This window comes from Manis pentadactyla, chromosome 9 (assembly GCF_030020395.1).
Source record: "Manis pentadactyla isolate mManPen7 chromosome 9, mManPen7.hap1, whole genome shotgun sequence".
Lineage (NCBI taxonomy): Eukaryota > Metazoa > Chordata > Mammalia > Pholidota > Manidae > Manis > Manis pentadactyla.
The window spans coordinates 9231978-9251367 of NC_080027.1; the positions used below are offsets into that span (position 1 = coordinate 9231978).

General features: G+C 65.3%; 3 protein-coding genes across 10 annotated transcripts; 2 read left to right on the forward strand and 1 right to left on the reverse strand.

Moving 5' to 3' along the window:
- The first annotated feature begins 937 nt into the window (after positions 1 to 937).
- Positions 938 to 4086, forward strand: LOC130678873 (uncharacterized). Its single transcript, XM_036875884.2, has 4 exons — positions 938 to 1607; positions 2131 to 2297; positions 3049 to 3235; positions 3860 to 4086. Exons 1-4 carry the CDS (start codon positions 953 to 955, stop codon positions 4084 to 4086), a joined length of 1236 nt encoding a protein of 411 aa, XP_036731779.2. The 5' UTR covers positions 938 to 952.
- On the forward strand, positions 3649 to 15520 carry LOC118907362 (transient receptor potential cation channel subfamily M member 5). Of its 6 annotated transcripts, none has more exons than XM_057506728.1 (18): positions 3654 to 4426; positions 4571 to 4765; positions 5144 to 5246; positions 6177 to 6295; positions 6588 to 6899; positions 6963 to 7103; positions 7172 to 7292; positions 7711 to 7856; positions 8156 to 8268; positions 8512 to 9216; positions 9370 to 9502; positions 9589 to 9763; positions 11777 to 11930; positions 12526 to 12707; positions 13009 to 13141; positions 13810 to 13882; positions 14268 to 14340; positions 14686 to 15520. In XM_057506728.1, exons 2-18 carry the CDS (start codon positions 4574 to 4576, stop codon positions 14790 to 14792), a joined length of 2982 nt encoding a protein of 993 aa, XP_057362711.1. In that variant the 5' UTR covers positions 3654 to 4426; positions 4571 to 4573; the 3' UTR covers positions 14793 to 15520. The 6 variants fall into 6 exon arrangements, 5 of the variants coding, with proteins under 5 accessions (XP_057362711.1, XP_057362709.1, XP_057362713.1 ...); XM_057506730.1 differs by having other exon boundaries at positions 3660 to 4765; positions 8512 to 8601; positions 8725 to 9216; XM_057506729.1 differs by having other exon boundaries at positions 3664 to 4765; positions 8512 to 8983; positions 9098 to 9216.
- A 471-nt stretch (positions 15521 to 15991) lies between these two features.
- Positions 15992 to 19117, reverse strand: TSSC4 (tumor suppressing subtransferable candidate 4). Of its 3 annotated transcripts, XM_036875771.2 has the most exons (4): positions 18960 to 19096; positions 18479 to 18518; positions 17457 to 17555; positions 15992 to 17277 (listed from the first exon to the last, which is right to left on the reverse strand). In XM_036875771.2, exon 4 carries the CDS (start codon positions 17253 to 17255, stop codon positions 16260 to 16262), a length of 996 nt encoding a protein of 331 aa, XP_036731666.2. In that variant the 5' UTR covers positions 17256 to 17277; positions 17457 to 17555; positions 18479 to 18518; positions 18960 to 19096; the 3' UTR covers positions 15992 to 16259. The 3 variants fall into 3 exon arrangements, with proteins under 3 accessions (XP_036731666.2, XP_036731665.2, XP_036731667.2); XM_036875770.2 differs by lacking the exon at positions 18479 to 18518 and having other exon boundaries at positions 18960 to 19117; XM_036875772.2 differs by lacking the exon at positions 18479 to 18518 and having other exon boundaries at positions 18956 to 19103.
- Between the last annotated feature and the right edge of the window lie 273 nt (positions 19118 to 19390).

The following is a 19390-nucleotide window of genomic DNA, read 5'->3' on the forward strand; positions in this document are numbered from 1 at the left end:
GGGGACCCAGCTCCTTGTCACTCGGGCCAGTCCTGGGCCCCCAGCCCTGGTTCCTGCTGGGTGGGGTGGGGCTCACCTGCCTGACCCTGCAGGGCCCCAGGGAGGTAATGTGGGCCCAGCACTGGGCACTGAGCCTGGCGCTGGGCAGGGGTGAGGCAGGATCCTGGGAAGGGCCCTTGGGCAGGGGAGGGCACAAGGGCCTTTCCTCCTGGACCTCTGGGCCCACCCGGGCAAGGAGGGGCGGTTCCTCCCTCCACCCCGCCTTCCCAGGGCCCCTTGCACCCAGCTGTGCACACTGGCCTGGCCTTCTCTGCTCAGGCCCACCCAGGGTGCCCATCTCTGTCCTGGGGCCCAGGGGGTGTAGGGCAGTGGGCTGGTGTCTGGAAGGCTACCAGATTCCCACTGTCTTTCTGGTTCCAGGACACACCCAGCCAAAGCCAGCGCAGAAGTGGTGAAGGGCGTGGCTGGCCTGAGGCTCCAGGGATGGGGTGAGAAGCAAGCCCAGGAGCCTGGCACAGGGGCCAGGATTGCCCCGCCTCACCAGGAAGGGGGTCAGGCTGTGCAGGAGGCTGGGGGCTGATGCGGAACGGGGGCAGGGGGAACTGCCCACGGGGTAGATGAGGCTGGAATGGTGGGGCTTCAGGCAGGAAGGCCACGGGGTCGGAGACGGCCCCCCTCTCCACTCTGTGGCCCCAGATCTCTGCCAGTTCCTGTGCAGGGGGGAGGGGCTTCCCTAGTGAAGACACCCCCAGCCCCAGGCAAGGAGGGAGGCCCAGGTCTCCTCTCCTGCCCTCAGGGTTGTCTCTGTCCTTGCAGAGAGGTCCCCGTGCAGGATGCTGGGGCTGCTGGGGACAGGCGGGGGCCGGGCCTGAGCTGGGGCGAGATTGACTTTGGAGGGTCTGGGAAGAGGAGAGGTAAGGTAAGGTGCTGCCCTGCCCTTCCCCGGCCTGACATGGGGCTGGTCCCCACACCCGGCGTCTGGCCACTGTGTGCTCACTGGAGCCCGAGCCCCCATTTCTGCCCCTGTGCACTGAGCACTGGGTGCCCACTCACCCCCGGGGCTGCTCTCAGGGCCGTGTTCAGAGCCCCCAGGTGGGCACAACTCCACAGCTGGCAATGCCATCTGGCCCTGGCCTCCTCGCCCCATGCACGGCACATCCCGGATCCCTCCTCTATCCGGCCCCTGCTTCTCACCGAGGAGGAAGCCAGACCCAGACGGGACTCAGGAGAAACTGAGTCACACGGCAGGTCACGGCAGGACTCGCCAAGCCCTAGCCTCCTGCCTGACCCTGTGCCTAGAGGGGTCTCAGGCCTTTCTCCTCCTGGTATCTGCCCCCACCCACCAAGGTCCAGGGCTCCCCATGCCCCAAATCCCCCATGCCCAGTGCCGCCCATGCCCAGTGCCCTGAGGCTGCCCTGCCTGCAGTTTGTGAAGGTGCCAAGCAGCGTGGCCCCCTCCCAGCTCTTCAACCTCCTGCTGGCGGAGTGGCACCTGCCCACCCCCAACCTCGTGGTGTCTCTGGTGGGCGAGGAGCGGCCCTTTGCCATGAAGTCCTGGCTGCGGGACATCCTGTGCAAGGGGCTGGTGAAGGCAGCTCAGAGCACGGGTGAGGCCCCAGGCCCAGGGCCCCAAGGCCACCCCACATGCCTGCAGGGGCAGCAGCCCCTGGGTCAGCAGCAGAGGGGCTGAGGGTCCCCTGCCCAGCGCCTCCCCCAGGAGAGTCCCTGCCCACCCTGTGGACAGGGGTCTGGTCCTCCACTCGTGGGGCTCACGGGGAGCTGTGTCTATTGTCCTTGCCCCACTGCCCAAGGTGGACCCCGACAGCTGCCCTGCTGGCCTTGGGGGGTCGATCTGGGCAGCCAGCTGTCGGGGTCAGAACCAAGGTTCTGGGCTTCATTTTCAGGCCAGGGGTGTGGGGTTTCTTAACTCCCTTGACACAGGACGCCTGTCACAAAGATAAAGGCTCACAGACTGGGCCAAGGCTGTAAAATCTGGAGACTTTCCTGGGCTCTGGCACCTGGGGGCCTGGCCCCCAGCAGATGCCCTGCCCGCAGGAGGAGGCAGGCAGCCCACTGGGGAGGATGGGGAGGATGTGGGGGCCCCTGGCACAGTGAGCCCCCATCCCACAGGCGCCTGGATCCTGACCAGCGCACTCCGTGTGGGCCTTGCCAGGCACATCGGGCAGGCTGTGCGTGACCACTCACTGGCCAGCACATCCTCCAAGGCCCGGGTGGTGGCCATCGGCATCACTTCCCTGGGCCGAGTCCTGCACCGCCAGCTTCTGGACGATGCTCAGGTGAGCACCCAGCTCAGAGCACCCCAGCCACCGGGCAGGTGGGCCTGGGCAAGGCTGGGGCCGTGGCCCCGGGAAGGGAAGGAAGCACAGTGCAGGGGCCACCAAGGCAGTCTCACAGGCTGGCCACCACTGCCACCCGCTGACCACCAGGCAAACACCTCCTGAGTCCCTCCATGTGCCAGGCCAGCAGTGGGCAGACAGGCGGTTTCCCATGGGCTCCTGGGCTTGGGGAGAGGGAGGCAGGAGCTTTGAAGGATCAAGACAGTAAGGGAAGGCTGCAGGCGTCAGGACTCAGAGCCCAGGTGGGGCAGGTGGGCCCAGGAGCACATGGCCGGCGGGTGACAGCGTTGCCTAGGGTCTGGGGTGGGGGGCTGCTGGGCGCCCTGCAGGCGCAGATCTAGGATGGGGACGTGGGCTTTCCAAGGCCCTGCCCAAAAGCAGTGCCCAAATGGACCTGGGCCCCAACTTGGCCACTGCCCTGCACGCCTGGGAGTCCCTGAGCCTGTGGCCGTTGCTCCCACCCTGGGGTCTGTCTAAGGTGGGCCCAGAGGAGGCAGGCGGCCCTTGGTAAGAACTGGAGCCTTTCCCGGTCCTGGGTTCTGTCCAGAGGATCCCCTGCCTGCGCATGCCTGTCCCGGGCCGCCCACACCCCCCCAGCAGCCCGGCCCTGGCTGCCCGTTGTGGTGGGAGCAGCCTGGGCAGGGGCAGCTGTGCCCGGCCTCACAGCGGATGTGTCGGGGTGGGGGCCCAGGAGGACAGCCCCGCCATCCACTACCCGACCCATGGGCGCAGCAGCCAGGGCCCCACCTGCTCCCTGGACAGCAACCACGCCTACTTCATCCTGGTGCAGCCGGGCCCCCCAGGGCAGGGGGACGGCCTGACAGAGCTGCAGCTCCGGCTGGAGAAGCACGTCTCGGAGCAGAGGACCGGCTACGGGGGTGAGGCCTGTCCCAGGGAGGTGGGGGGACACGGCGTGTGTGCGTGTATGGGTGGCCAGGGCTGGAAGGACCGGCAGGAGGGTGGGAAATGAGATTCCCGGAGGAAGTCACGGAGCGTGTGGGAGTGTTGAGACCTGGGCCCATACGGGGCCCGTGCGGGAGGCGGCAGTGGGTGGTTGGGACACTGCTGAGGGGGTAGCCTGGGAGGCAGTGGCATCCCCGCCAGATGGCAGAGCACCTGCTGGTGCCCCGGCTGTAGTTGCCCTAGTTCCACCTGGGCACACCTGTCAGGGCTTGGGGAGGAAAATGAGATTCCTGTTTCCAGAGGCCCATTTGCCTCCCGCGGCCGTGAGGCATGCTGCCACCAGGGGGCAGTGTTGGCAAGGGGCAGGCGCCACTGGGGCGGGGCGGGTTTGGAAGCTGGGTCTGCTCAGATACTAGGATGTAACTAATACACACAATACATAGTTGCTTTTGATACTTATAAACAATATCAGTATTTATAAACTGAGCATTCTTTAAAAATGAAAGCGCAGAGGAAGGCGTGTTTAAACCCCAGTAGGTCCAATGTGCTGCTCAGGGTTGCTGAAGCCTGGCTGGCCAGGCACCCGATCTGTCCCCCAGGTTCAGTCAGGAGGCACCTTGGGAGGTTGAGGGGGCCCTACGAGGCGATCTGCCAAAACTCCTGCCACACGGCAGACCCCCAGGTCAGGGCTTCACATTCTGGAAGTCTCATTTCCAGTTTGCTTGGGGAAGACCTCCGCCAGCGGCATTCCTCTGCCTCTGTGGTCTGGCCCGTGCGTGGGCCTCAGCTGGCCCAGAGGCGCAGCCCAGAGCACGTCCGCCTCTAGGGGAACAGATGCCCAGTCCTTGGAATGTGCCGGGACCGCCAGCCACGGACTACTTGTTACTTTATGTTTAAGTAGCCACGAAGCAGCAGTATGGGGTGATGGGGTGTGCCTTGGTGTCCTTGTCACTGGGTGAAAGGGCTTGTGATAAACGGCCCTGGGTGTGCAGCCCGGAGCCCACACTTCTCCAGAAAAGACCTCTTGGCCGCCATTTGCCCAGAAAACGAGACCTAGGTGGTCATCCCCCAGGGAGGGCCTCACGGGCACTCCATCCACAGGCACAGGCAGCATCGAGATCCCCGTGCTCTGTCTGCTGGTCAACGGCAACCCCGGCACCCTGGAGGTAGGGCAGGTCGCCTGGGGGCTCCTGCAGGGCCCTCCCACCTGGATGGGAGGAGGTGGGAGGGCTGGGACACCATGCATGGACACAGCACGGAACCCAGAGCTGAGTGGGCGTCCACTCTGTCCACCCTGCCCCCACCCCCAGAGGATGTCCAGGGCTGTGGAGCAGCACGCTGCCCCGTGGCTGATCCTGGCGGGCTCGGGGGGCATCGCCGATGTGCTGGCTGCCCTGATGAGCCAGCCCCACTTCCTGGTGCCCCAAGTGGTTGAGAGGCAGTTTAAAGAGAAGTTCCCCAGCCAGCACTTCTCCTGGGAGGACATCATGTACTGGACCCAGCTGGTATGAGATGCCAGAGGCCCCAGTCAGAAAGGCCAGGGCTGCCCGCCCACTGCACCCTCCCCTCCGGCTTCCAGACCCCCTCCTCCCAGGCGGGGCTCCCTGGAAAGCCCAGGCCCTCTTGCCACAAGGCCCCCTGCTGGCTCTTGCTGCAGGCCCTCACAGAGCAGAGGGATAAGAGCAAACCCTCCCCCCAAGTTCACGGGTGGCACTGTGCTGGGCCCTGTTGGTGGCCAGTGTACCTGGTGGCTTTCTCTCTGGGACACAGCCTCACATACAGGGCACCCAGCTCTGCTTCCACCCACACTGAGCCTGCAGCCTGCCCACTGTACTGGACCCCGTCCATGGGGCCACCTCATGGCCCTTGTCCTGTGCCCACAGCTGCAGAACATCACCTCCTACCCGCACCTGCTCACCGTGCACGACTTCGAACAGGACAGCTCCGAGGATCTGGAGACCGTCATCCTCAAGGCGCTGGTGAAAGGTGAGGGCCTTGCCGCACACCCGCAGGAAGGCCTGCCGAGGGCACCAGGCAAGGCAGGATGGCCACCCAGGGCTCTGGGCCTGCATTGAGGCTCTTTCCAAGCCCTGCCCAGCCTGGGTCTCGGCCTCCAGGGTCCTGCACCTGGGGCAGGACCACCGCCCAGGCAGGATGTCAGGGGCCGGGAGGCCCAGGACAGGACTCTACCGCGTGCATGTGAGCACACGTGTAGGGCTCCATGCTCATTTTGGCAGCGCACTTGTGATGGGAGAGCTCCACGGCCTCTGTGAGCAGACGGTCCAGATACTAGAAGTTTTAGGTTAGATACACTTAACTACAATTTGAAAAACCATTTAAAGTGTTGAATTCAGTGGTTTCAGTACAGTCACAAGGCCCTGCAAGCAGCACTTTAACTCCAGAACGCTGTCATCACCCCCGAAGGAGACCCGGCGCCCATTCATTCCCCCCTCCCCCAACCCCCGCCAGCCGCCAGCCTGCCCTGAGGATCTGCCCGCTGGGGGGATTTCCTGTGACTGGAGTCGGTGGCCTTTGGTATCTGGCTTCTCTCACTGACCCGATGCTGCTGAGGGCCACCGTGTGGGAGTGCAAGCCTCTGCCCTGCTCATGGCTGCCCTGTGCCCACGGTGTTCTGTGCCTCCGTGGACGGGCACCTGGGCTGTCTCCCTTCATGGCTGTCCCTCAGTGTGCATTCTCACTGGAGATGAGCACGTGTAAAGGGCCAGGCCGGTGGGGCAGTGCGGTGCGGGGAGGCTCCTCTGGACAGGGGTCCTGGCCCCTCCCCCAGCCTGCTCCCCACTGTCCCATGGGGCCCTGGGGCTCCCAACATTGGCTCTTAGGGGCATGTGGCATCTTGCGCTGGTAGCCGTTGAGAGGGTGCCAAGCCCTCAGCCCCCCTGCCCACCCCACCCACAGCCTGCAAGAGCCACAGCCAGCGAGCACAGGACTACCTAGACGAGCTCAGGCTGGCCATGGCCTGGGGCCACGTGGACATCGCCAAGAGTGAGATCTTCAGCGGGGACGTGGAGTGGAAGGTGGCCCGCCCGCCCAGCCAGTCGGCGCGTCCTGAATCCTGCTTCTGGCCCACACAGGGCGAGGGGCGTGTGGAGGGCCGGGGGGGGTGTCCCGAGGGCTGCGGGCTGGGCCCACTCCAGCCCGGCTGTCACTGAGGGAGGCCACAGCACCTCCAGGGGTGCCACCTCCCTCATGGGGCTGGAGAGCTACCACTTGCTGTGGACCTACCTACCGCCAAGCAGACAGGCCCCTTCTCCACCGGCCCCCACTCACCCCTTCTCTTCTCCTGGTGGGTCCCTGTGGCCGCCCCAGGCCCGTGACCTGGAGGAGGTGCTGATGGACGCACTGATGAGCAACAAGCCGGAGTTCGTGCGTCTCTTTGTGGACAACGGCGCCGACGTGGCGGCCTTCCTGACGTACGGGCGGCTGCAGCAGCTGTACCTCTCGGCGACCCCCCAGGGCCTGCTCTTCGGTCTGCTGCAGCACAAACGCCAGGGGGGCCGGCTGGCGCTGGCCGGCCTGGCCACCCCACAGGCCCGGGAGCCGCCCGCCTTCTCCCTGCTCGAGGTCTCCCGTGTGCTCAAGGACTTCCTGCAGGACGCCTGCCCCGGGCTCTACCAGGCGGTGAGCGGTGGGCTGGGAGGGCAGGGGATGGCTGCAGCTGGAGGCTGACACCCTGTCCTCCAGGAGAGCGGGCCGGCCAGGCAGCCTGAGGGCCGGAGACGGCTGCTGGACCTGAACGAGAGGAGCGAGGACCCCTGGAGGGACCTGTTCCTGTGGGCCGTGCTGCAGAGCCGCCACGAGATGGCCAGCTACTTCTGGGCCATGGTGAGCGGCACAGAGGCCACGCGGGCGGGGGGTGGGGGGGAGCAAGCTTCTCAGAGCCGCTGTCCTAGGGCCAGGAGGGCGTGGCCGCCGCTCTGGCCGCCTGCAAGATCCTCAAGGAGATGTCCCACCTGGAGACGGCGGCCAAGAGGGGCCCCATGTGTGAGGCTAGATATGAGCAGCTGGCCCTCGGTGAGTGACCGGCCAGGCGGTCAGGCTGACCGGTGCAGTGGGGTTTGCAGTGGCTTCGGCGACCTTCTGGGCCAGTGGCTCCTCCCAGTGGGGAGATGAGCCCTAAAATCCTAACAGGGGCAGACAAGTCCACGAAGACGAGGGCAGCCCCGCACCTCGGGTGTCCACTGGGCCCTGCGCGGGCGGGGACGATCGGGGTGACTGAGGCTCCCGGGGTCCTGATGGGGGCGGAAGTGGCCATGGGCAGGCCAGGCGGGGACATGACACTCACCTGGCTGGCTCCTCCCAGGCCTCTTGGGCCCCCTGGAAGGTGGGCATGGGGCAGAGTAGCAGGTCCTACAGGGCCTGACCCGGGGCAGAGGAGGAGGGAGTGGGGCTGGCACGGGCACACACAGCAGTGGCCGGTGCCCGCGGGCAGACCTCTTCTCTGAGTGCTACAGCAACAGCGAAGACCACGCCTTCGCCCTGCTGGTGCGCCGGAACCGCTGCTGGAGCAGGACCACCTGTCTGCACCTCGCCACCGAGGCTGACACCAAGGCCTTCTTTGCCCATGATGGGGTGCAGGTGAGCTGCTGGCCTGGGGGAGGCGCCCCAGCTGACTCCCCTGCCTCCCGCTAGCCTGCAGCCGCCTCACCTTCACTGCTGAGTCCCAGCCAAGCTGGGTCTGGAGCACAGGAGGCGGACACTCTTCTTGGAAGGCACGACCCAGCGTCCTCCACCAGCCATTGTGCAACAAGGACCTTTCTGAGCTGGGTCTCGGTGGCAGCGCCACTTCCTGAGGCCAGCCCACCCCCCTGGAGGTTCTTCTGGTGAAGGCGCTCCAGAGGCAGGGCAGCTTGGGCTAAGGCGTGCCTTTATTTCAGGCCTTCCTGACCAAGATCTGGTGGGGGGACATGGCCTCGGGCACACCCGTCCTGCGGCTGTTAGGCGCCTTCCTCTGCCCAGCCCTCATCTACACCAACCTCATCACCTTCAGGTCCACTGGCCATGGCAGGAGGCTTGCTTGAGCTGCTTGGGGGCCCAGGGCTTCTCGCATGCCAGGGGTAGCAGGCTCCGCAGCCCCTCAGGTCCAGCATCTGTGCGGCCCCGCTGTGCGCTGACCCCACCTGCGTTCCTTCCCCACCTGTGCCCTGTACTTCCGCTGGTGGCTGGGTGCTTGAGGCCAAGTGGCGCCTCCGCGTGCCCTTCCCACGGGCCCTGAGGTCCCCTGTGCTTGCAGTGAGGAGGGCCCACTGAGAACGGGCCCGGATGACCTGCAGGAGCTGGACAGCCTGGGCACGGAGAGGAGCCAGCTGTGCAGCCGGGGCAGGTGGGAGGGCCCAGAGCTCTGGTGCCTGTGGCCCGGAGACTGGACTCCTGGGGGCAGAGGTGGGGCCCCACGGGGCACCCGGCCACCCGCCTCACCACTGGCATGGCCTCCCCTGTGGTACAGGGTGGAGGAGCTGGCCGAGGCACCCAGGGTTCAGGGCGGCAGAGGGCCGCGTGCCGCCTTCCTGCTCACACGCTGGCGCAAGTTCTGGGGTGCACCTGTGACCGTGTTCCTGGGGAACGTGGTCACATACTTTGCGTTCCTCTTCCTGTTCGCCTACACCCTGCTGGTGGACTTCCGGCCGCCTCCCCAGGGGCCGGCAGGGCCCGAGGTCATGCTCTACTTCTGGGTCTTTACGCTGGTGCTGGAGGAGATCCGGCAGGTGGGTGGCAGCGCCGCCCCCGCCCTGGCCCTCCAGTCCTGGCCTGGTGTGGGCGGGGCCATCGCCGGGGCAGCAGCCGGGCGGCTGGCAGTGGACCCTCTGGCCTTCCACCAGGGCTTCTTCACCGATGAGGACACACACCTGCTGAAGAAGCTCACCCTCTACGTGGAGGACAACTGGAACAAATGTGACATGATGGCCATCTTCCTGTTCGCAGGAGGCGTCACGTGCAGGTCTGGGGGCCTGAAGGCCTTCAGGCAGGCTGGGGGCAGGGCCGCTTGCAGAATGGAGCCCGCGGGCCTCAGAGCCCCGGCTTCCCAGCGCCCGGGCTGTGTGTCCCAGGGAGCCCTCCCCCTCCCCGAGCTCCAGCCGCCGTCCTCCCCCAGGATGCTGCCCTCGGTGTTCGAGGCCGGCCGTGCCATCCTCGCGCTCGACTTCATGGTGTTCACACTGCGGCTCATCCACATCTTCGCCATCCACAAGCAGCTGGGCCCCAAGATCATTGTCGTGGAGCGGATGGTGAGCCCTGCCGGGGCTGGGGGCATGGCTGGCGAAACACGGCCCCCACCAGGCAGCGGCTAACGGCCCTCTCCCTGCCCCGTCAGATGAAGGACATCTTCTTCTTCCTCTTTTTCCTGAGCGTGTGGCTCCTGGCCTACGGCGTGACCACACAGGCGCTGCTGCACCCTCACGACGGCCGCCTGGAGTGGATCTTCCGCCGCGTGCTCTACCGGCCCTACCTGCAGATCTTCGGACAGATCCCACTGGACGAGATTGACGGTCAGCACAAGGCCGGGCTGGGGGGCCTCTGCATCACTGAGTAGGACTCCCACCCCAGGGTGCTGTCAAATTGAGCCTAGTTTCTAGAAGTTTCTTTTATAAGACCAGGACCTGTGGCCTTCAAGAAGGGCCCCTTGGGGTCACGTGAGACTGGCCTGGAGCTGGCTGAACTGGGGATGTCCCTGAGGCCAGCCACCGGGCCCTGCAAACCCACACAAGCCAGGCCCAGTCCTCAGGCAGCTGCAGGCTCATTTCTGTCAGCCACGGAGCCCCGACCTCTGGCCAGGAACAGATACGAGGCCACAAGGAGGACAGGGCTGGCACTGCGGACACAGAACAAGGGCCACCCCAGTCCATCCCTGGCCATCACCTGGGGTCCAACATGCTCCAGCTGGCCCCACGGCCTGGCCTCTGCCCCTTGCGTGGCCCTGCCGGGCTGTAGGCCTGTTACCCACCTACCCATCAGAGGCACGGCTCCCAGCCACAGGCCTGCTCGCTGAGGCTGCACCTTGCCTTCTGCCCCCTGCTCAGCTCCCATCTACTCAGGCCTCTTGGGGTTCAGCCCCAGTCGCTTACTAACCACCATGTGAGGACAGCAATTTACTAACATGCCCAGGCTGAGAGTGGAACTGAGGCTCAGGCAGCACCCCCAACTTGCAGACCGCTGAGGCCCAGGGCTGAGCACAATGGCAGAGCCCATTTTTTGCAATCCAGGCCCCAGGGACAATTTAATCTCCAGCCTGGCCTGGTGGCGCCTGCAATCATGGAGGAGGCCCAGGGCCTTGTTACCACTGCCGAGCCAATCTTATCAGATTTACAGCTTTACAAACACGCTTTCTAGGCCTGGCTCCGACCCAGTCCTTGGGGCACTGAGGGTAACTTAGGAGGGTCCTGAATCAGCCTGGAGCAGATCCACGGCCAAGCAGGGGACGAACGATGCTGCCTGCCTGACCCCGTCCACACACACGAGAGCTCACAGTGGACCACCCTGTCACAGCAACACAGGGCAAAGGGGAGAGGCACCCCAGAAAGGGAGACATGGACATGCGGCAACAGGCTCACCAGCCAACACCCAGGCACACAGGTCGGGACAGAGGCACATGGAGACTGACTCCCCGGTGCCCCTGGACTTAGTCACAGCACGAAGGCTGAGAGGCAGGCACAGAAACAGTCCAGCGTGTGGGTGTGTGCACATGTGTGAACACACAGACACGCACACACATGGCCCAGAGAGCCACAAGCCATCCTGAGAAAACACGCGGAAACTCTGCATCTAGGGCCCCTCCTGTGCCGTGGGCTGGTCTGGACCCTGCAGAGAGGCAGGTGGGGCAGGAACTGCCTGGGGGGTGCTGGGTGCTGTGCTCCTCTGGCCCCGGGGTAGCCCTCGGCCTTCCCCGCTGCCCAATCAGATGCTCACTCCCTGGCAGAAAATGCTGTCCAGGTCTGCCCAGCCCAGGGGGGCTGTGTCCACAGTGTCACGATCACCAGGTGGAGGGCATCCTGGCTTGGTATGTTTTGGAAATGGTGCAGACTTGCCTGCCAGCTCAAGCCCACTGACAAGCAGTAGTGTTATAAAGGCTCTGAGAAGTCCTGCGGGAGACACCGGCTCCTCTCGCCTAGGCCAGCTCTCCCCAAACCCGCTGTGAGCAGAGCCTTTGAGGGTTGTATCCCAAGCAACAGCCAGTAGAAACTGGGGTCCTCTGTCCCCACCCTCCAAAATGTCCTTGGCTCTGCCCCCAGGGCCTGTGGTCCTGGCTGTGGCTGCAGCCGGGCGGCGGGAGGCAGCGGGACCGGCACTGCTAGGCCGACCATCTGTCTGGCTCACCCGGACCGAGGTGTCCTGGCAAGGCGGCTTCCAGTGCTAAAACCCAGATCATCCCTAGTGAACCATGCCAGTTGGCCACCTGACCAGCACCCTCTGTCCAGGGAGGCCTTGACCCCAGGCCGGGGCACTGAATACTGAGGGCGCTTGCCCGGGGCGGCCTGCTCACCCTCACTGCCCCTGGGTTTCAGAAGCCCGCGTGAACTGCTCCGCACACCCTCTGCTGCTGAAGGACTCGCCCTCCTGCCCCAACCTCTACGCCAACTGGCTGGTCATCCTCCTGCTGGTCGCGTTCCTGCTGGTCACCAACGTGCTGCTCATGAACCTGCTCATCGCCATGTTCAGGTGCCCCCCACCACCTTTGCTCCATCCACTTGTGGGTAGCCCTGGGGACCCCAGCTCCTGGCCAGACCTGAGGCTGCAGATGCCCCCGGCCCCCAGGCGGGCTAGGGCCTGTGCAGGGAGAGGCCCGGGTTTGGGGTATCAGCCCCAACATTGGCTTCCCTTCCAACTGCGCCTGACGTGCAGGTGGAAGAAGGCTGGGTGTCCAGGAGGTGGTGCAGTGCGCAGCAGACACAGGGTTTGGTTTGGGGGCATGGGATTCTTTCCCAAGCCCACTGCCCCAGGAGTTGCCCCCTGCTGCTCCCCCCACCCCTCCCACCCCCACCCAAGGGAACAGGCCCTGGGTTTGTGAAGCTGGGGCTCTGGGTGTGTCCAGAAACCCGGGCTGGTCCAGGAGAGCTGAGGGGTGGTGGAAGACCCCAGATGAGCAGACCCCACTCTAGACACACCCAAGGGAAATCGATGATCCGGGACCATCACAGAAGGGGGAGCAGGCTCTCCGTTCCTGAAAGGGCCGCAGCTGCCCTCGGGATGGGAAGAGATGCGAGAAGCGGGCGAGGGGAGAGCAGGGGGTCCTGAGAGCCCCGGGCTGCCCCAGCTACACGTTCCAGGTGGTGCAAGGCAATGCCGACACGTTCTGGAAGTTCCAGCGCTACCACCTCATCATGGAGTACCAGGAGCGCCCCTCCCTGGCACCCCCCTTCATCCTCCTCAGCCACCTGAGCCTGGTGCTCAAGAGGGTCTTCCAGAAGGAGGCCAAGCAGAAGCGGGCACGCCTGGGTGAGACCACGGGGCTGGACATGGCCTGGCGGCCCAGGACCATGTGCTGGGGGCCCAGCCGGAGGGACAGGCAGTGCAGCAGGCAGGCAGGAAGGGCGAGGCCTGGACAGGCCCAGAGCGGCCGCGGCATAGGCTGAGAGCCCGGAGGGCCCTGCTCCTCCACCTTGTGCCTGGGCACACCTACAGGGACCAGCAGTGCCGGGGGGCAGGGCTCCTGGCACCTGGAGCCACTGTGCTTGCCCTGGGCCCCCGAGGCACCCCTGGCCCCAGCCAAGCCCCCCAGCTGCCCTCACCTCTGCAGAGAGAGACCTGCCAGAGCCCTTGGACCAGAAGATGGTCACCTGGGAGGCAGTTCAGAAGGAGAACTACCTGGGCAAGCTGGAGAGGCAGAGGAAAGACAGTGGGGAGGAAGTGCTGCGGAAAACCGCCCACAGGTGCCGGGGTCTGCAGGGCCCTCCAAGGACCCCAGGGCTGAGTGCAATGGCCCCTCCCTGGAGGCGGGTGGCTGTGTCCCCTGCAGGGTGCCGAGGGGCTGGCCGAGCTGGTGATCTACCTGCCCAGGCAGGGCCCCCCAAGACCTCCCCGGGACCTGGCATTACCACCGCGGGGCATCTGGCCGCCTTAACGCTGGGTGAGGCCATCTTGTGCGAGTCAGGATCTGAGCTGGGGAAGCAGGCTGGGAGGGCGGGGACAGCACCAGGCCTCCTGCCCCGACCAGGCTCTACTGGGGCCTTGCCTGCCCTGCCCTCGGGGGCCGGGGGCCAATACTCACAGGGTCTCCCTGTTCTGGGGTCTCTAGAGTGGACCTCCCCCTCCTCCCTCCTCTCAGGCCGCAGCCCTTATTCAGGCCCAAGGTCCCTGCCTGCCTGAGGGTGGGGACAGCCCGTACCTGCACCCTGCCTCTGGCTGGAAGGCACGAAACCTCTCTGTACCCGTGTCCAGGGGTGAGGGAAAGGGTATCGGACTCTGGACTTGGGCCCCCATCAGCCTCAGTGACCCCAAGCCCCTCCCCTAGGGGGCCCGGGTGGGGGGGGGCGGGAAACTCCCCGGATGCGGAGTACCCCAGGGCTCTCAGCGGCCTGCTGCTCCCGACTCTCCCCAGGGTGGGCTTCATCGCCAAGTACCTCGGGGGGCTACGAGAGCATGAGAGGCGGGTGCAGCGCCTGGAATCCCAGGTAGGCCGGCGACCGGGGCTCTTCTCTCCTGGCTGGAGACCTGGGGCGGGACATGGGGGGCCCTGGCCCACAGCCACATGCCCCGACATCCAAACAGTCGGCCTGCATCCAGGCTCAGGCTCAGCAGCAGGGCACAGCGGGGGAAGACCCAGGGGGCTCAGTACCTGTGCCTGTCCCCCACCCAAGCACCCGAGACAGACCCCACACCCTCCCCAGAGGGGGTCCCGCACTAAAGCCCCTCACCGTCCTCGCCACACACAGCTGGAACCTGGTCACCCTCCCGCCCCTTGAGTACAGCCCCCAGAGGGATGGTTGAGGGGCAGCAGGGGCCCTCTCAGGGGAGGTGTGTCTGCACCCTGCTGCCCCAAGTGCCTGCCACTTGCAGATCGACTACTGCACGGTGCTCTTGACCTCCATGGCAGACACACTGGCCCAGGGCAGCGCCTACTGGAGTGAGTGTGCGTCTGGGGAGGGCGGAGGCGATGGGTGGGCACGGGTAAGCTCACTGCCAGCCAGCTGACCTGGGGGCAGCCTTACCCTGGGCCTCTGCTTCCCACCTGTCCTTGGTCCTCAGGGAGGGGCAGGTGCCCTCTGATGAAGCCCACTGACCCGGCAGGTGTGAGCATGACCACTCAGACCCGGAAAGCTCTGCCTGGCACCAGCCCTACTGGGCTGCTGCCCCAGCTTCCCCCCTCCACCCAAGGCCACAGTGCCCATGCTCACGTCTGGGCAGCATACCTCTTCACCCCCCGGGCCGGCCTGCTAGGCCCCCAGCAGCTGAGGAGGGTCTCCCTTCCCCCCAGACTCTTGGAACTTTGGTGGTGGGGACCTGCGAGCCTCTGCTGACCACGGAGGGGGCCTGGGCAGCAAGGAGCACGAAGAGGCTGGCCACCTGCCCTCGGACACCTAGGCCACCCAGACTGTCAGCCTGTGGGGCCCACCTCTCCCAGAGCCCCAGGCCCAGATAAGGGTGGTGAGGTGGGGGGTGGCCCTTAGCTGGTCACCCTGGGCCCCACAGCAAATTATCCCAACCTCTGGTGGCTCCTGTGACGGTGTCAAAAGAAACTAGTCCCTGCCCTGCTGGCACTGCCCAGGCCTGGGAGTGGAGCAGCTCGCGGTGGGCCCCCTCCCCGGGTCCTCAGCCAGGACTGCGCGGCCAGGCCAGGCCGGCCAGCACTCCCTGAGCGCCTCATCCGGGGACCTCCCGTCTGCGGGCAGCAGTCTTGGGCCCGTCCCTGTCCCCTACTGGGCCTGTGTTGCCTAAGAGACTGATTTGTTTTCAAGTGAGTGGTTAGAATTTCTGTCCTTTAAGACCCAGGGCCAGCGTGCAGTGCATGTGTTTCTCCCGCCCCCGTGTGTCCCCCAGCAGCACCCCGTACACTGAAGGCCACACTGTCCAACCTGGGCAGTGGCCCCAGAGCACCTTCCTCTGCCCCTGAGCTGCCGTACCTCCGACGGAGCCTGTGAGGCACGCTGGGCAGGGACAGGGCCTGCCTGCCCCGTGGGGGTGGGATCCAGGCTCCTGTGCTCCCCCAGCCAGCCAGTACCTCCTTCCCTTGGGGCGGCAGAGCCAGGCCTGGGCCCAGATGGTCAGCAGCACAGCAGGCTGGCTGACCCTCCGTCCTGCCACTAGTCACAGGGGACACGCCCAATCCCACCTGCCTTCCCCGCACCCACAGGGGACTGTCTGCCTTCCCCAGCCATTCGGCCTGGCCTCACCAGCAGCGCCCCTGCACATGGCTCACCAGTCCTGGGGAAGCAGAACAGCGGGCATCACAGGACCTGCGGGAGGGCACGCCCCAGCAGGCCCCGCTGCACTCAGGCCTCTGTGGACCCACTTTGTTAAGCCCTCTTGTCCCCAGGCCTGTGGTCTACAGGCTTCCAGGGAGGGGTCTGCCCCACCCCGGCCCTTCAGGGGCACAGGCTGGAGGAGCATGGGGCCATCTCTACCTCCTGCTCGAGACTGGGGCAGGGGGTCCCCTCAGACCCTCCCCAACTTAGTGACGCTCAAACGCAGGGCCGGGAGGAACTGGGTGGGCTGGAGCAGAGAAGGCCTCAGCACACTGGTTCTGTGGGCAGGGCTTCTACACAGACACACAGAGCCAGAGGAATACTCAAAGCCTTTACTGTCACCCCACAAACGCCTGGTGGGCCAGGGCTTCCGCCACCCCCTGGCCCACAACCCCGGCAAGGTCTCTGCTCCACAGACTGCCCCCCCACCCCAGCCAGGTCACTGGCACCACCGACAGGCAGCCTGCGGGCTCCCTTCCCGAGGCAGTGGGGTCCCGGGTCCCAGCACACAGCCACCCCAGATGCGCAGTGGTCCTGGCCAGCTGGCGGGCAGCCTGGCCCAGAAGGCTGGCCGGGCAGTCCCACCTCAGACCTCAGCCCCGGGGACCGCTGGCGCGCTGCTCTTGTTCCGGAAGTGGTCTCTCTTCCTCTTCTTGCTGCCACGGAAGCCAACAGTCTCCACTGCTCGGGGGCTTGCTGCTGACCCAGTGTGGGCAGCCCCCTCTGGCGTGCCCACCTCCTGCAGGCCCCGATGAGGGCCGCTCCACTCATCAGCCTCCGAGCCCCCAGGCCCGGCCAGGTGGGCCAGCTCCACAGGACCCTCACCCCCCACTACTCCCAGGTCCCCAGGGGCACCCGGGCCTGGCTCTCCCGCTTTCCTTGGGACTCTCTTCCTCTCAGGCCTGGCCTCGCTGGCTCGGGCCGGTTTGGTGAAGATGACTCTCCCCTCCCCGCAGCTGGAGGGGTTCTGGTTGAAGGAGGGCATGCAGTCACTGGGGGCAGCCAGACCCCGGGAGCTCAGGAAGGCCAGGGCAGTGGCCCTGTTGCTCTGCTCACTGGCCTCAGGCACATTTCCCAGGCTGTATTTAGTCCAGCGCTCAGGGTGGGCCACATAGTCAGGGACAGGGGGCACCCTCAGGGAGGCAGGACTCTGACTGCCCCTAGCCTGGCCCCCCGCTAGAGGCTGGCTTGAGGGCACCAGTGGCCGCTTCAAGCCCCCACTGTCACCCAGGCTGGAGTGGGACACAGAGGGAGAAGCCCGCCTGGCTGCCCCCTCCAAGCAGTCGAAGATGTTGTGGCTGCGCTGGGAGAATGTAGGATTTGTGCCTCGAAGATGGAATGGCTGCACCGCAGCTGTGGGCAGGCCCTCTGGCGGCAAGAGGGGCTCATCAGGGCCTGAGTCCCACTGGGCCTCCCCAGAAAGCCCCTCAGGGGACAGAGCTTCCACCTCAGCACCACCAGGCAGGCTGAGGTCGGAGTCCGTGTCGCTGAGAGAGATGGTGTCGGAAGGCGGGGGGCCACACTCTGTTCCCTGCTCGACCTCCGAGCCAGGGGGATGCTCGCCTGCCCCCGCCTCAGCCATGTGTCCCCAGGCAACGCTCCACCTAGACAAAAACAGCCCTGGAGGTTTGTTTCTAAGAACAACAGGCGTTTAGCCAAGTCCCTCCTGTAAACCCCCTGCCCCTGGGCAGATGGCAGGATCGCACAGAGAGCTGGGTCCTATAAAGCAAAGGACAGGGTTCATCGACCCCCTGCCCTCTCCGCCAGTCTCTGTCTCACCTACCTGGGGCGTGGGTGGGCAAATCACAGCTCGGGTCCTCAGTGGTGCCAGTCCCAGAAGTGCGGCCAGCACAGCTCTGCTCAGCAGCTCATCTGTAGGTGGCTGAGGGTGGGGAGGAAGGGTCGGCCATTAGACTAGACAGCAAACAGGAAGAGGTCCACGACCCCAGGGAGTGGGTCTAGATTTACAGAGCCCCCACACAGGCCAGGCTTGGGAGCAGGTCCTTTTGACAATGTCACCTCAGTCCATCTTCTCAGGTTAGTCTGAATAAGCGTCTAAGAGGCTTGCTGGTAAGGGTGGGGTGGGGATTCTGGGAAGCAGGTTGCCAGGGCTTAGGGCGGCAGGAGGCACACAGTAAGCACTCTAATAGGTGGAACACCTGACTTGCCCGTGGCAAGGAGATTTGCTCCTGGTTGCTAGGAGATGCCCTGGGAGCATGAGTGGGATCTGCAGCAAAGTCCTTGGCACCTGAGCACAAGCTTGCAGGAAGCTGGGGTATCACTAATCACCTGGAGCAGCCCTGCTGAGCAGAGGCAAGCCCCGCTGCTCCTGGAGCAGCCTCCAGTGACATTTCTCCTGTCCCCCTCTGCACACCCCTCACCTTTCTCAACTGAGTGGAGAGGTACTGCCAACATCAGGTTAGTGGCCAAGTGTGACCAGGCATCTTGCTGCTTCCTTTTCCAGGCTCAGAGGGTTGCCCAGACTCACCCATCCACCCACTAGCTCCTCCCCGCCAAGCCTTCCTCACCCAGGGTGACCCACTGCTTCTGCGCCCACCAAAGACAAGGCCACGTGCACAAGCAGTGGCTCTGAGCGCCTTGCACCAAGTCAAACACAGGTGAGATGTCCATTCCTCAGGGGCATGACTCCCGGAACGGAGTGACAACTCCAGGAGAGAAAGGCGGTACAAAGCACACCCCACTGGTGCCTATTTTAGAGCTGGCAGGGCCAGAGAGGGGGCATCATCTGCCCGTCACTCAGGGTGTTGCAGGCAAGACTGCATTTCTAACTAGACTCCTGCTTACCAAATTCGTCCCCTATGCACGGCCGGGGACGTCACCGCGACTAAGAGAAGGAGCTTTATCAGTGGGGCACTCCGGCGGGAGATGGGGATCGGGCCCCAAGACGGGATCCAGGAGTCTGTTTCCTGGAGCTCTCTGAGAACTTCGTGAGCTCAGTGGAGGGCAGAGCGGAGTCCGGGCTGAGGAGCTGGGCTCGGGGGCGGGGATCTGAGGCCTGGGATCTGGGCAGGGCAGATCCCTGGGAGCGGACCCACTGGCTGCCTCGTCAGCTCCCTCTCTGCCCTTGGGGCCCAGCCTCGACTTTCTCCGCTCTATGTGCCCGGACGCGGGCCTAAAGAAGGCTCGGGGTCCCAAGGGCCAGTCCGCGAGGGGTGAGGACACGGAGTACGTCGGGGTGCCCGGACTCTGGGGAGCGGGCTGCGGACAGCGGTCACTGCGAGGCCCGAGCGGCCAGCAGCACAGTCCTGCCTCACCACCTACCTACCAGATCTCAGCAGGCCTGCCACCTCCACCTTGCGCCGCACTCGGCCCTCTGGGAAATCGAGTCCTCCGCAGGTCGACAGAAGAGGCGACCGCGTTTGAGGAACTACATCTCCCTCAAGGCACTTGGCCGCCACTCCCGGGTACTGTCGGGACGCGTGCGCTTTGCACATGCGTCTGAGCGTCTCCCCTTAGCCCCTCCCCGGAAGCTGTGGGGCTTCTTCTCGAAGAGAGCCCGGAACTGAATGAAGAGAAGGTGGGCGGGAGAAGGCATTCTGGGAGTCCCAGAATGCCCAAGGACTAACAGTCAGCGCCGCGCTCCCGGTGCCCCAGGGCCACCTTCCGGAAGCCGCCAGGAGAGCGGCCGCCTCAGACCGGAAGTGCATTTCAAGCGCGGCTTCCGCGACTGCGTTCCGATCACTTCCGGCCCTGGCC

Coding starts and splice junctions, on each gene's coding strand:
- LOC118907362 (XM_057506726.1), top strand. CDS start 4,472: ATGGGAGGAGGTGGGAGGGCTGGGACACCATGCATGGACACAGCACGG. Junction 8,269..8,511: donor ACCAACCTCATCACCTTCAG/GTCCACTGGCCA, acceptor CTGTGCTTGCAG/TGAGGAGGGCCCACTGAGAA. Junction 9,503..9,588: donor TCATTGTCGTGGAGCGGATG/GTGAGCCCTGCC, acceptor CTGCCCCGTCAG/ATGAAGGACATCTTCTTCTT.
- TSSC4 (XM_036875770.2), bottom strand. CDS start 17,255: ATGGCTGAGGCGGGGGCAGGCGAGCATCCCCCTGGCTCGGAGGTCGAG.
- LOC130678873 (XM_036875884.2), top strand. CDS start 953: ATGGGGCTGGTCCCCACACCCGGCGTCTGGCCACTGTGTGCTCACTGG. Junction 1,608..2,130: donor GAAGGCAGCTCAGAGCACGG/GTGAGGCCCCAG, acceptor CCCATCCCACAG/GCGCCTGGATCCTGACCAGC. Junction 3,236..3,859: donor GCAGAGGACCGGCTACGGGG/GTGAGGCCTGTC, acceptor TCTGTCCCCCAG/GTTCAGTCAGGAGGCACCTT.